This window comes from Plectropomus leopardus, chromosome 14 (genome assembly GCF_026936395.1).
Source record: "Plectropomus leopardus strain MGB_pleo_1.0 chromosome 14, ASM2693639v1, whole genome shotgun sequence".
Taxonomy (NCBI): Eukaryota; Metazoa; Chordata; class Actinopteri; order Perciformes; family Serranidae; genus Plectropomus; species Plectropomus leopardus.
Genome location: NC_142189.1, coordinates 8,547,821 through 8,560,063, shown reverse-complemented (window position 1 = coordinate 8,560,063; position 12,243 = coordinate 8,547,821). Strand labels below are relative to the sequence as shown.

The following is a 12,243-nucleotide window of genomic DNA, read 5'->3' as shown; positions in this document are numbered from 1 at the left end:
TGTTCATTCCTATGAAAACTACTCACTGGTGCATGAAGCCATAAACATTTTACTTCCTGAGTATAAAATTACATAGATTGTTAATTACATTCTGCATCACTGAGCCCTTAGAGGGAGCAGTAGAAACTTTACAAGGGTAGCAGCAAACTTTTGGTTTCTGACTCCTCAAGACTTTAAAAATGTTATCGGACCAAATGGATCAAATCTAGATAGTGAAAAGAGTCATTTTGACACTCAAAAAAAAAGACCCATGTCTCTTTCACAATGTACATTAATGGGAAAAAGTATTTTGGGCTCAGAGGCATCACTTGGTGAACCCAAAAGTTTTGTTTGTTCAATGTAGTTAAACTAGTGGTTTTTTAAGGCTGATACTGAAAGCCAGTTTGTATTTAGAGTGCTCATAACTTATTTTTTTTTCCCTGGAGTAGGGTGTTCTTGTCTTTTGTTTCTTTCTTACTTTCTTTTTACATAGAATTAAGCAAACCTTATCCTAACCTTAACCAGAATAATTTACCTGAGTACAAACCAAACTATCTTATTCAAAGTTGAACCAAAGCTTAAATAAACCCTCGTGTTGTCCTTGGGATCAATCTGACCCCAAATGAAATCTTTTGCTATCAAAACATATTTTTTATACTTATGTAAACAAGGTCTATTGGCCCTAAATTCCAAAACAAAGGGAAAGATGTATGATAATGGGTTGGACTGAAGTAAGACTAAAGGTGTAACACAGAATTGATTGATAATTTATACAATATGCTTTAAATAACAGTCAAAACAGGGCGGGGTCAGAATGACCCCAGAGGACAAAAGGTGTATAGCAATTGCAAGGACATTACAAGGGTAAATAAGTAATGCAGGTAATTTCTACAGTGGAAACAGATTAAAATTTGCTGAATCATAGTGAAACTTAGTGCTGCCAAATTGCAAATGATATGCAAATACACATATTAAACAGAGTTTATTCCTGGCATGGTGTTAAAATGTGTTGGTGTTTGCTGCATCTGATTTAAGATCCCAAACTGCATAAATGTCATCTGTGTTTCAGCTTAATCAACATGCTTTTCTCTGATCAGGTAAGGGAGAGATGTTTGCCTCTGCTGAGGGAATCACAGTCTCTGTTACCTCCACTGGAAGAAATGGAGAAGAACATCACAGGTTTCTACCAGGCTCTGGAGAAGGCCAGTCATATCACCAGCACCTCCGAATCTGAGTCACCAGTTGACTTTAAACAGAAGTGTCAGGTAGCTAATATTAAGAGTTATAATATGATACAGTTTCAGCTTTGTTAAATGGTTTTCAGAAACGTACATAAAGATAAAAAAAAGCATTTGTCAGCATTTTTTAGACTGAAAATCCTCTAGGTATGAAAAGATGACTAACACGCTGCTTGTCATTCAGGAGCTGGCGACCTTCACACATAGCTGTAAGAAGTGTCTGACAGCAATAGAAAGAAACCACCAGAACATCCAGAAAATAATGAGCTGCAGTAAAACCCTCCAGTACATGGACATGAGTCTTCTGCAAAAAAGAGTAGCAGACCTTCAGTCTTCCTCACAGGTACATTAAATGTCAAGGCCTTTTTAATGTTCATTCAGCTCTTAGAAGTCTTTTAGTATTAAAAATGACTTTTTTTGTGTGTTGAGGCCATGATTAAGGAATCTACAGAGTGGCGGAAGCATGTGGAGGCAAACAGCAGCCTCATGAAGAGGTTTGATGAGTCGCGGGTTGAGCTGGAGAAGGTTCTAAAAATGGCACAGAGCTGTCTGACAGAAAGAGGCAACCCAGAGGAGCTGCTCAAAAAACACACGGTAAGACTCAGGGCGGTACAGTTTAACCATTATGGGTTGCCAGTGCCATACGTAGCTGCACATACAGTGTGGGCAGCATAGGTATATGCAACAAAAACGGGGGATTATATGTATAATTTAAGCAGAGAATTAATGATACATGCACAGAAGACATGACCTATCTTTGTAAAAAAAGTGTGTCAATGATGAGGTCTTGATTTTTTATTTTTTTTTTTTTTTTAATTTTTTTTGCAGGAGTTCTTTGGTCAGCTGGACCAGCGCGTCTTGAATACATTCCTCAAGGCTTGTGATGAGCTGACAGATATTTTGCCAGAGCAGGAGCAGCAGTCACTACAGGAAACAGTCAGGAAACTGCACAAACACTGGAAGGTTAGTGCATTGAGTAGTGTTGTTTTTTAACTGCACACGCACATGATTTGATACCAATTATACAGGGCTAGCTGTCAGCATGTTGTGATAATATGTTCTCCAGCTTTTGTTGTCCAGATTAATGATTTATCTTGACCATGTTTTGATTTCATGCTTTTTTCCTCCAGTTTAGTATTTTTATGTAATTTTGCAATTATTTGTCATGATTGTAATCCTGCGTGCAAGATTTGGGGCATGACAATCAATGATGGTGCAAGACTATGAAGTGCTTTAAAAGTAATGAGTATATCCTTAAAATCAATTCTGAAGTTATATAATAAGTTGTATAATGTGTGTTGTTTTTTTTTTTTTACAATAATACAAAAACAAAATTGTATGTGGCATTTTTCAGCATTAGTCAAAACATTGCTTGAAACAAACTGCATATAACTGCATAATTGTGAATCTTGCCTCATAATTAGTGCACTTCTCATTTGCCAGGATATTCAGACAGACGCCCCCTTTCACATCCTGCACCTTAAAGTTGAGGTGGAGAGGAGCAAGCTGATGGTGCCGCTGCAGGAGTGCCAGGCGGAGCTGACCAGAGAGAACCGCCACCTGGCTGGCATGGGCAGCGAGAGGCTCATCAAGGAGCACAGGGTGAGTGCAGAGTGGCTGCTCGGCAGGCTGAGCTTCATGTATTGATTAACTCAGAGTGAAATAATTCAGTGCAAATTCACTGCTGTGAAGCAGCGTGGGAAGATTTTGATTCCTGTGGTTAGTGTCAAACAGATACTGCTCTCAGTCAGCAGTGATTTGATTTATCTTCTCATACATTTATTATTTTCCTTTGTAAAAAAACACTATCACACTTGTTCCCAAGTAAATTACTGTGTTGTTTTTTTTAAACTTTAGGCCTTCTTTAGGGAAAAGGGTCCCCAGTCCATCTGTGAGAAAAGGCTGCAGCTTATGGAGGAACTTTGTCAAAAGCTCCCTGAAGGTGACCCTGTCCACCAGACCCTGGACACAGCGAGGAAAGATTTCTCTGAGGTCCGAGAGGAAATCGAGAACACCCATCAGAAACTAATGCAGCATCCAGATAAATGGAAGGAATACAATGCAAGGTGCAGTAACTACTTATTCGATGTGGTCCTCTTTTAATTCTGGTTACAGCATGAGTTGAGTTGTAGTCCAGCATTGAATTAAAGCTTCTGGCTGTTGTAGCGTTGTTGCAACAATAGAAGAATGTGTTGTTCATTCACCAAGCAGTGTCCTACATTCATCACATATCCAAAGTAATCGTGTTTAAATTCTTTCATTCACTTGAGATGAGGGGAAAGGGAGCTGACATGAGGAGGTTTGCAATGCTTATGCTCACAAAATACAAAATTTATCTACTGAAAAGGAGAGGATTAATTAGGTAGCTCCCAGTTGTCTTCATCATCAGCATGCAACACAAAAGTTAACATAAATGAGTCTGACCCAGACTGTTCATAGTTCATGGTCATAACCCGTAAATGACTTGCTCAGCTGCATGATCATACACATTAACATCAGCAAGCCCTTGTAGCTCTTTAACCTTTGAATATGAATATAAGTATGTGCCAGAGAACATAGGAAAATATATCTGTCTTTAAAATCTGTATATCTGGTTTTGCAATTTTTCAGTACAACACAGACAATCGTGCATATGCATCCCCTTCCTTCCCCCTGTCCCCACAGCAGATGTCAACAAAAAACAAAACAAAAAACCAAGAGGAGGTTAAAAGCAAGTGTTATCTAGTCCACATGTTGTAGACTGATGTGTAAGAAAATGAAATCATGTGAAAAAAGTTTAAAATCCTAAACATTGTCATAGTTTTTGGAGACACAACATTTCCATCATGGTCTGTACAATACAAATACTGTTTTTAATTTGTATTCTCTCACATATTTAAGACTTTTGCCTAGTTATCACAACCTGATATATAAGATAAGTTGGTTTGCATTGCAAATTTAATTTTTTTTGGCCCTTGATTGAAATACAGTCTTTTCTTTCTTTCTTTCTCATCATGGTGTGAAACAGGTACGCTGAGCTCTCCTGCTGGCTTATATCTAAAGAGAGCCAACTGAGGCTGCTGAGAAATCGAGCCAATGACCCCAAAAAATACAGCCAGGTGAAGGCTACCATCATGGTGAGTTATTACATACAGTACACTACACAACCCACCCGCCTCCTCCGTGATGTGTCACCTATGATGTGCCTTGTCAATGTCACTGCTGAAGAAATGAACTGTGATAAACACACAAATGACCACATGAACTGTATCACGCTCTTTTGTTGTGTGCAGGAGCTGAGGAATGATGCAGAGCTTCAGGAGGGGAATCTCGGCTGGCTGAAAGCTCGTATGGCCGTACTTATTGAGATTTGTGCTGACAGCGATGCCCAGAGGCAAGGAAGTGCACTGAGCAAACTCTCCACTGATTTTAAGGGTCTTCTTGCTTCTCTCGTAGAGGTAGGTTAATCTTGTTTTATCAAGGTGCCAGAAATGATCCTCTGGGAATCTACCTCTTAAACATTTTAACCTTGTATAAGAGACATACAGGTAGAAGACTATTACTGTAATCTGTCATAAAATATAACAGGTCAGAGCACATTATTGGGGCATTATCATATCATTTATAGTTAAAATGTGATTGTACTAAACTGGACATACATACAAAAGCATTGTTTCATCATGTTTGTTGTCATACTGTTTCTTTCTGTCCTTTATCTTCCAGGCAGAGAAGATGGTGCTGGCAGTGGGGGACTGTGTTCAGTTCAGGGAAGAAGTACAAACTACTTTGGACGATCTTGTCCAGGGTCAAAGAGAGGCTCAGGCCGAGGTCACCAAAATACTGGACTGTTCCACTGTTAGAGAAGCTCAGCAACTACTTCTTGTTCACCAGGTACTGTAGGACATTCACAAAAAATGAATGGGACTGGGAAAGATTACTTGACTTTTTAATACAGTGCCACAGGGATGATGGTTTTCTGCGACTGCAACTCCGCAACTCCAAAACTAATGTCGCCCTAGTTCCCTTGTCAAAAAGCCTCTTTTAATTGGATTTTGGATTTTTGCAGAAAATAAGCTCTGAGGTAAACAAACATTTATAATTCTTTTATGTTTTGTTCAGCAAAATAATCTTCCCAAATTTCAGGATTTTTGATGCCTTAAAGCAATCACCAGAAGTAAAAAGCTATGCAAGGCTAAAATGAACTACACTACTGTCAAGTCGCCATCACTAAGAGGCTGTTAAGCCGTGTTCGGCACAGTTTGGCCTGATGATGTTCTGTAGTCTCATTTAGCCGCTTGTTAGCAACTGACTTTTTAAAGACACATAAAAGCTCGAGTTTCAATGTGGGGTATTTACTGGTGTATTTTATGTTGTAGAACAAAATGTGAAAGCCTCTTCAGCTTGTGTTAAACACAGATCTTATTTCAGGCATCTAACCAAAAACCCATTCAAAAAATCAATTTCCTTAGAGACAAGGGAACCAGAGGTCCTGAAATGCTTACCAATTTCCAGGTTTTAGCAGTCACTGCTGGGTTTTTTTCTATTTTTATTGATTTAAAGGCATAGATTACTTATAAAGGGTTAACTTTAAATCCACAGCTTATCACTTTGTTTGTTTCGTCCTTCCCACAGCAACTGTTAAAACGCCTAAAGCTGAAGAGAAAGGACGTCCAGCAGCTGATCACCAGAGGCCAGCAGCTCCAGGCTGAGGAGGGTTTGGGAGAGACTTTGCAGCAGGACCTGCAGAGTTTAGAGAACACGCTCAGCAAAATGGAGCAGAATATGGATTCACAGGAGCAAAGCCTCGAGGTGAGCAGTGTTACAAAGACAGTGATTCAGGGAACATTTGGGACACTGTTAGTGAATAACATTTCATGGTAGATTAAATTCGCACTGTTGCTCTGAATAATAACTTGCAACAAAATGTAGAGTAAAGGATGATTTTTCTGTCTTTCTTTGCTAGATATTAGTAAAATGTGATGTACAAAAAAAAGTCTTTGCTTCTCCGAACTTCCAAACTCTCAGAGGGTATCTTTTCTTGCTCTGATTAATTACTGTGAAATGAATATATGATGTGATCAATCACTGTCAGCCTCTGAGCTGAAACCTGACACATCTCATCTCACAGTCAATCTAATAATCAAATGATGGCATTAAGAACTGCCTGATTCGCTGAATATGTGGCCTCTGCTGTGTGATGCTGTGTCTTTCTTCTGAAGGTTATGTGCCCCTTTGTGTCTGCTCAGTAATGGTTTTAACAAAACTTCCTTTGATTTATGCTATATGTGTTTAATGCAGTTTTTTTTTTCAGATTTTTGCTCGTTTTTTTTTTTCTTTTAATGTAGAACATCGACCTGCTGTAAGTCACGTTTTTAGCTGACTCTGACACACATTTCCATTATTTTTTCAACTTTTTTAAAAAAGATTTTTACACACATTACAAAAAGAATCAAAAAGTGAAAATAAAAGCCATCTGAAATGTTCATACACGTAAAGAAACAAAATGCTCAAAAGTGTTATGGTTTGACATACAGATGAGCAACCAAATAAACTATAAAATCGGGAGAAATGAGAGAAAACAATAGGCAGCAGTAGTGATGACATTTTTGGTATTGGGATATTCTCATTTTTTCTGTAAGAGATAATTATGTATTTTGAAAGATATTTTTTATTTTTCCTGTAAAAATATATGCCAGTCTCTCGGATGCAAGAAAGGTTGCAATCTCTTTCAACCATAAGCTCACAAATTTGCATATTTTTCTAAAGAGATCAATCATTCTCCTGCCCTGAAGAAGCCGTAAGTCTATCAGCATCGACTGCTCAGAATTTAGTTCACTAGAGACATAGCTAAAATGCAAAGCCTTGCTCAGGGGGGGGATTTATTAGCATCTATCCAGGATATGACGATGTCATCATATTGAGGTTAATTAATGTGTGTTGTCCTTTATTAGAAAGAAACTAAGTCAAGTAGGTTAAATAAAGCAAACATAATGGATTTGCAGAACATTTTGAAGTCAGAAAAGGCCCTGCGGAAGAGGAAAAATTTTCCTGTTAATGCAGTCGGCAGTGAAGATGCAGCATTTGTGGAAAATTGTCCTGAATGAAGGGTAGAGAGGTCTGATTGATGTTTTCTGCTGGAAGGACTTGCCCTCTGAAGCTTCACAGTTTCCTTAGAGGCCAGTGATGCAGTGACTCAGTAATAACACTCTTGATGGTGCTTTTAAAGAACATAGACAGGATGGAGGGGTGGAGTGTTGAAATGGAAACTTTCTCTGGGCTTTTCTGTGTGAGGGAGGATGCACTGCTGTGGATATTGATGCTATGGATCCAAACAAAATATTCTCAGTAAGGTACACACCAATAAACCTGATGCTTCTGACTCTGCAGCAGAACCACTGCTGCACTACTGGGGCGAGGTGCCTGCAGAATATTAGCAGTGCTTCTTCTGTCAATATGCTGACTCATCACCCTTACTGATAAAACCAAGCATTGCAATGTCTTCTGCATACTTAATGTTGACATGTGTCATTGCATTTGTTTTGGTGATGATCTTTATCTGGGATTACTGCCATTATTGAGTGATTATTTTCATGCTCTTAATTTGTTCTTTTCAAAATTCAAGTAAAAGCAGTAGTGGGAAGTCCAATATTGGCAACAGTATTGCATTTGACAAGTGTTGCATATTATTAACATCCTTCTCCCATTTTGGATGTGCAATAATTAAGCGATATCACACGAGAGGGAGTGCTGTACTGTATATCGTCACGGCTGTGACGATATAGGTCGTAGGCATGACGCCGCAATCAAGGTCTACATCGAGGTCTACAATATTGGTTAACAGTAATATGCAACAACAGATTTGTTTGTTTAATTTTTTTTCAGCTCCATCGATACAAATATTTCCACAACTACTGGAACTGACAGCTGTTGCCTAGCAACACATAAAGTTTTTCCTTCACACCAGTTTGCTAATCTGTGGAAACTCGCTCTTCATGTGATGTGCAAATGAGCTGCTTAGTACCATGTATATTTATCTGTGTTTTTCCAGTGAAATTAGAGTCTGTTAACAGACACGTTGGCGGCCGGCGTGATTTAGATGAGTTAGTTTGATCAGACAGTTCGTAGCTCCAGCGTGTGTCCACTCACTGCTGTGATCTCCGTCACCTCGAGTCCCGTATCAGACTGTTTCTGTACGGTGGCGGCTCTCAGGTTTTGGTTGGTGTCAGACGAGTGTGTCCCCGCCCGTTGCACATCCTTCTAACATCTATGACAGCTGGTTTACTGCCAGTGAATGGGGGTTTACCAAAACCCATCTGTCACAGCTGCTCGCCTCCCTGGCTGCAGGTCTAGGACTTTTGCATTAGGCAGAATTTTACTCAGGTAGTTTTTGAGCGATGATGCCGGTCAGACAGGATTTCCTCTTTCTTCCATTCCTGATTCAATTTACAGTAACGTTAGATAAGTACTGACTGTCAGTGTTTGCCTAATTAATGGTTTAGAACAGCTGTAAAGTGAACTGATACATGCAGAGTTAAAAGTCATGTTGTACTGTCTATCAAATTGTTTGGTCAGAACTAACATTTGTATAATGTGTTTAATAGGCAATGTACTACATGAACAGAGTTGATCTGATGTCAATGATTTTGGGACATTGCCATCCTCAGGTCACACTGGCAGCCTGGCAGGAGTTTGACAGCCAGCAGGAGGCAGTGCATGAGTTTGTTAATAAAGCACGCTCAACTATGGAGAGAGACCTGAACTTCAGCAGCCCAGAGAGCCTGGCTGTTGAACTTGACCAGGCCAGAGTGAGTAAAATTTGTGTTTACTCCCAGTATTCTGTAGTTTGTGCTTGACATTTTTACCACAGGAAGTATTATATATTAGCTAAATGGAGAATATAACCAATATTCTTTGTTTTGTAAACAGGTGTTGTTGAAGCAGTGTGAAGCAGAGGCTTCACATATGAACACTTTGCTGAAGAGAGCAAAAGAAATCCAGCTTGGTCCAAAGAACAAGACTCTGCTTTTACAACAAGCTCGCTCTCTCAGCGAGCAAGTGGACAAAGTGGAGGCCGGACTCAAAAAAGAGTGAGATGATGAATTTTATCCTTATTTCTTTTGCTGTACCAGATGAGTGGACTTTACCACAAAAAGTATTTCAACACAGTCAAAATGTACATAGTAAAAGGCTTACTTGAAAGATAACTAAGAATATTTTCATGATAAATTACCTGCCACAATCTCAAGGCCCCAGATATATTAGATACAATTATGTGGTACTCTGTATCTTACGCTATTACCAAGGCTTATTTGCCACTACAACTCAGCCATTTTTCATCTTTTGTTCCAGTGTCAAGACTCTGGAAGAAATGAAAACTCAGTGGGATCAGTTTGGAGCTGGCTTTGAAAACTTTTCCTTGTGGATATCTGACAAAGAAAAGCAGCTGGATGTGCTGAAATCTTCCACTTTGCCTCTTGAACAACAGATCGGCACAATAAAGGTACAGTATTGTGTCTCATAAAACCACAACCATCTTGCGCCGTGCCTTAGTCTGACTCACAGGATGTAGACTGTAGAAGTGAAGCACTGGTTGCCTATTTCGGAAGTAATTCTCCTCTCATTCTGCTGTATAATTTCCAAAAATCATTACTTTATTTTCTTTTTGAAAAAAAATTTAAAAAAATGTAAAGCTCTTTTTTTTGCATTGAACCAGAGAAGAGGAACTGTTCCTGGAGTCTGTGGTTTGTGTTTGACTTTGCAATTTTAGTGCTGACAAACTCAAGCTGTCACAAAGTGATAGTTAGACACGTCTGTTTTTAGGATGAGGTGCAATGTCTGTTCACACTATAAGTGATAAAGTTGCAGCGTGGCTCGTAACATTATTGTGGAGTTGCCATTGAAGTGTTGCTCAAGTGAAGTAGTTAAGCTGTGTTCAGACTACCAGTGATAAGCAACAGGCCACAAACATATGATTGGTTGATGCTTCATCATGTAATGGAAGTGCTGAATGAAGGTGAGCCCAGTTTAACTTTGACTTATATTGTGTCATGCAAATTACACAGGGACAAGTGTTGGGCATCATTTTGGAGCTTCATGTCATCGGCTTGTGTTGAAAATGACTTGTAGCCTGTTGCTTTGTCACTGATACTCTGAACACAGTCTGTCTCTTTAGTAGACCTGTATAAGAGCACTCACATTTTTGGACAGCTCTGATTATTATTTTCTCTTAACATATGACAGAATTATGTTTTCAGTTTTATTGTTAGTGTTTTAAATTGCAACTTTTGAGAAGTTCAATGGGACCCTGTAGCCAGAATCATTATGGATACCAACCTAAGTGCTGTTTATTTTACTACACTGAACCCTGCTTTCCAATTCCCAACTAAATTAAGTTTAATTAATTAACTAAGTTTCACCTCCACTGGACAGTTATAAAGGACAGTTATAAAGGTTTTTTTCTCTTTTTATTTACCTCTGCATGTCCAGGCTGTTGGTGCAGAGCTTCAGGAGCGAGCTGAGGTGCCTTGTAAGCTGGAGACAGATTCCCAGGCTCTTGCCCAATTTGTGTCTTCAGGGGAAGCAGCTCGCATCAAGGCCCGTCTGACCCAAATCGGCAGGTACTGGGAGGAGCTGAAGGAGAGTGTGCAGCAGCTCGATGGACAGCTGGAGGAAAGCTCATCTCACCAGCGGAAGTTCAAAACTACCCTTGAGGAGGTAAACAGGCTTTTTGATACCTAAATTGTTAATTTTCTTTTAAATACTAATTATATATATATATATATATATATATATATATATATATATATATATATATATGACAATTTATTCAATTTAGTGAAGATATGGGCATACAGTTTGTTGTGATCCTGTTTCTCTCCCAGGTGCAAGCATCTCTCACTGATCTACACACAAAACTGGAGCATCCTATCAAATCCTGCACCTCGTCATCAGAGACCTACAAAGCTCTCCAAAACCACATGGTTTGTTTTCACTTTTGTCTTTTAACCAAGAAAACTATACTTCACTTCACTACCATACTTTAACACAGAGCTAGCTATTTTCCAGCTCACCTATAATGCTGTGTGGATCACTGCCTTGTGTTTTTGTTGTTCCTCAGGATGTCTGTCAGCATCAGGAGAAGCTGAAGGGAACATTGCTGTCCCTGTCAGCCGGTGCTCGAAGGCTCAGTGACAGAGAGCAGGCAGAGAGGATGGTGACAGAGCTAAACAACAGCTACGACCAAAACATACAGCAAGCAAAAGACAAACAGAGCACCCTGGAAAACCTGCTTTCTCTTTGGCAAAAGTAAGAGCTATTGAACAGATTGATTTAAAATATGTTGGATTTTAATAATCATGTGAATAAAACCAATGTTAATAGATACATTTAAACTCTGGTTTATCCTGTAGCGATAGATACAATAGGAAGTGTTTATGGTAATGCACACATTTCTCCACTTGCAGTTAAGTGCAGCCAACAGTATAAGCTGAAAAATAGATCTGAGACATCAGTGTTTTTATTGGTGTGTTTCAGGTATGAGAAACAGCACTCAAACTTTGTTTCCTGCCTGGAGAGAAGTGAATCTGCATCCAAACCGGAGAGTCATTATCTGTCAGCTGACAAAGCCAAGCTCCGCACTGAAATACAAGATTTGCAGGTACAATACATACAGACAGAGTTCTCCAAAACAGAATTTAAACTAAGCCTTAATCCTAAAATAATCCCCAAGTACATTAAAAGATTAAATAATGTTTATAAAAAGATGGTTCTTGGTGAGGATTAGATGTTTTTTTGTTTAAGAAAAGTGTGTTTCCCTTGCAGGCCTTGCACTCTGAGGTCCAGTCTCTCCAGCCCGCTCATGCAGAATTGGTGTCTTTGGGAACATCTTTGTGTCCGACTGCACCAGAGGACAGAGTGAAGCAGCTGAAAGACGAGATGCAGACTCTGCAGAGGAGATTACATGTTCAAAATGAAAACCTCCCTCAAAGGTAAGATAATCTAAAAATAGATCATATTTTTTCTTTTGGTCATTTTCTTTACAGCTCAC

The 12,243-nt window shown here is 39.2% G+C and overlaps 1 protein-coding gene across 14 annotated transcripts in view; it reads left to right on the top strand.

Moving 5' to 3' along the window:
- syne1b (spectrin repeat containing, nuclear envelope 1b) overlaps window positions 1-12,243 on the top strand; it is a 101,101-nt gene that overhangs the window by 27,727 nt on the left and 61,131 nt on the right. For all 14 annotated transcript variants that reach the window (XM_088087704.1, XM_088087708.1, XM_088087716.1 and 11 more), the window contains 18 exons: window positions 1,077-1,244; window positions 1,402-1,560; window positions 1,647-1,811; window positions 2,046-2,180; window positions 2,661-2,819; window positions 3,075-3,283; window positions 4,225-4,333; window positions 4,490-4,654; window positions 4,920-5,087; window positions 5,829-6,005; window positions 8,861-9,001; window positions 9,123-9,283; window positions 9,546-9,696; window positions 10,683-10,910; window positions 11,078-11,176; window positions 11,314-11,501; window positions 11,730-11,853; window positions 12,018-12,184. In XM_088087704.1, coding sequence (XP_087943830.1) covers window positions 1,077-1,244; window positions 1,402-1,560; window positions 1,647-1,811; window positions 2,046-2,180; window positions 2,661-2,819; window positions 3,075-3,283; window positions 4,225-4,333; window positions 4,490-4,654; window positions 4,920-5,087; window positions 5,829-6,005; window positions 8,861-9,001; window positions 9,123-9,283; window positions 9,546-9,696; window positions 10,683-10,910; window positions 11,078-11,176; window positions 11,314-11,501; window positions 11,730-11,853; window positions 12,018-12,184 — 2,873 coding nt within the window. The remainder of the gene's footprint in view (window positions 1-1,076; window positions 1,245-1,401; window positions 1,561-1,646; window positions 1,812-2,045; window positions 2,181-2,660; window positions 2,820-3,074; window positions 3,284-4,224; window positions 4,334-4,489; window positions 4,655-4,919; window positions 5,088-5,828; window positions 6,006-8,860; window positions 9,002-9,122; window positions 9,284-9,545; window positions 9,697-10,682; window positions 10,911-11,077; window positions 11,177-11,313; window positions 11,502-11,729; window positions 11,854-12,017; window positions 12,185-12,243) is intronic.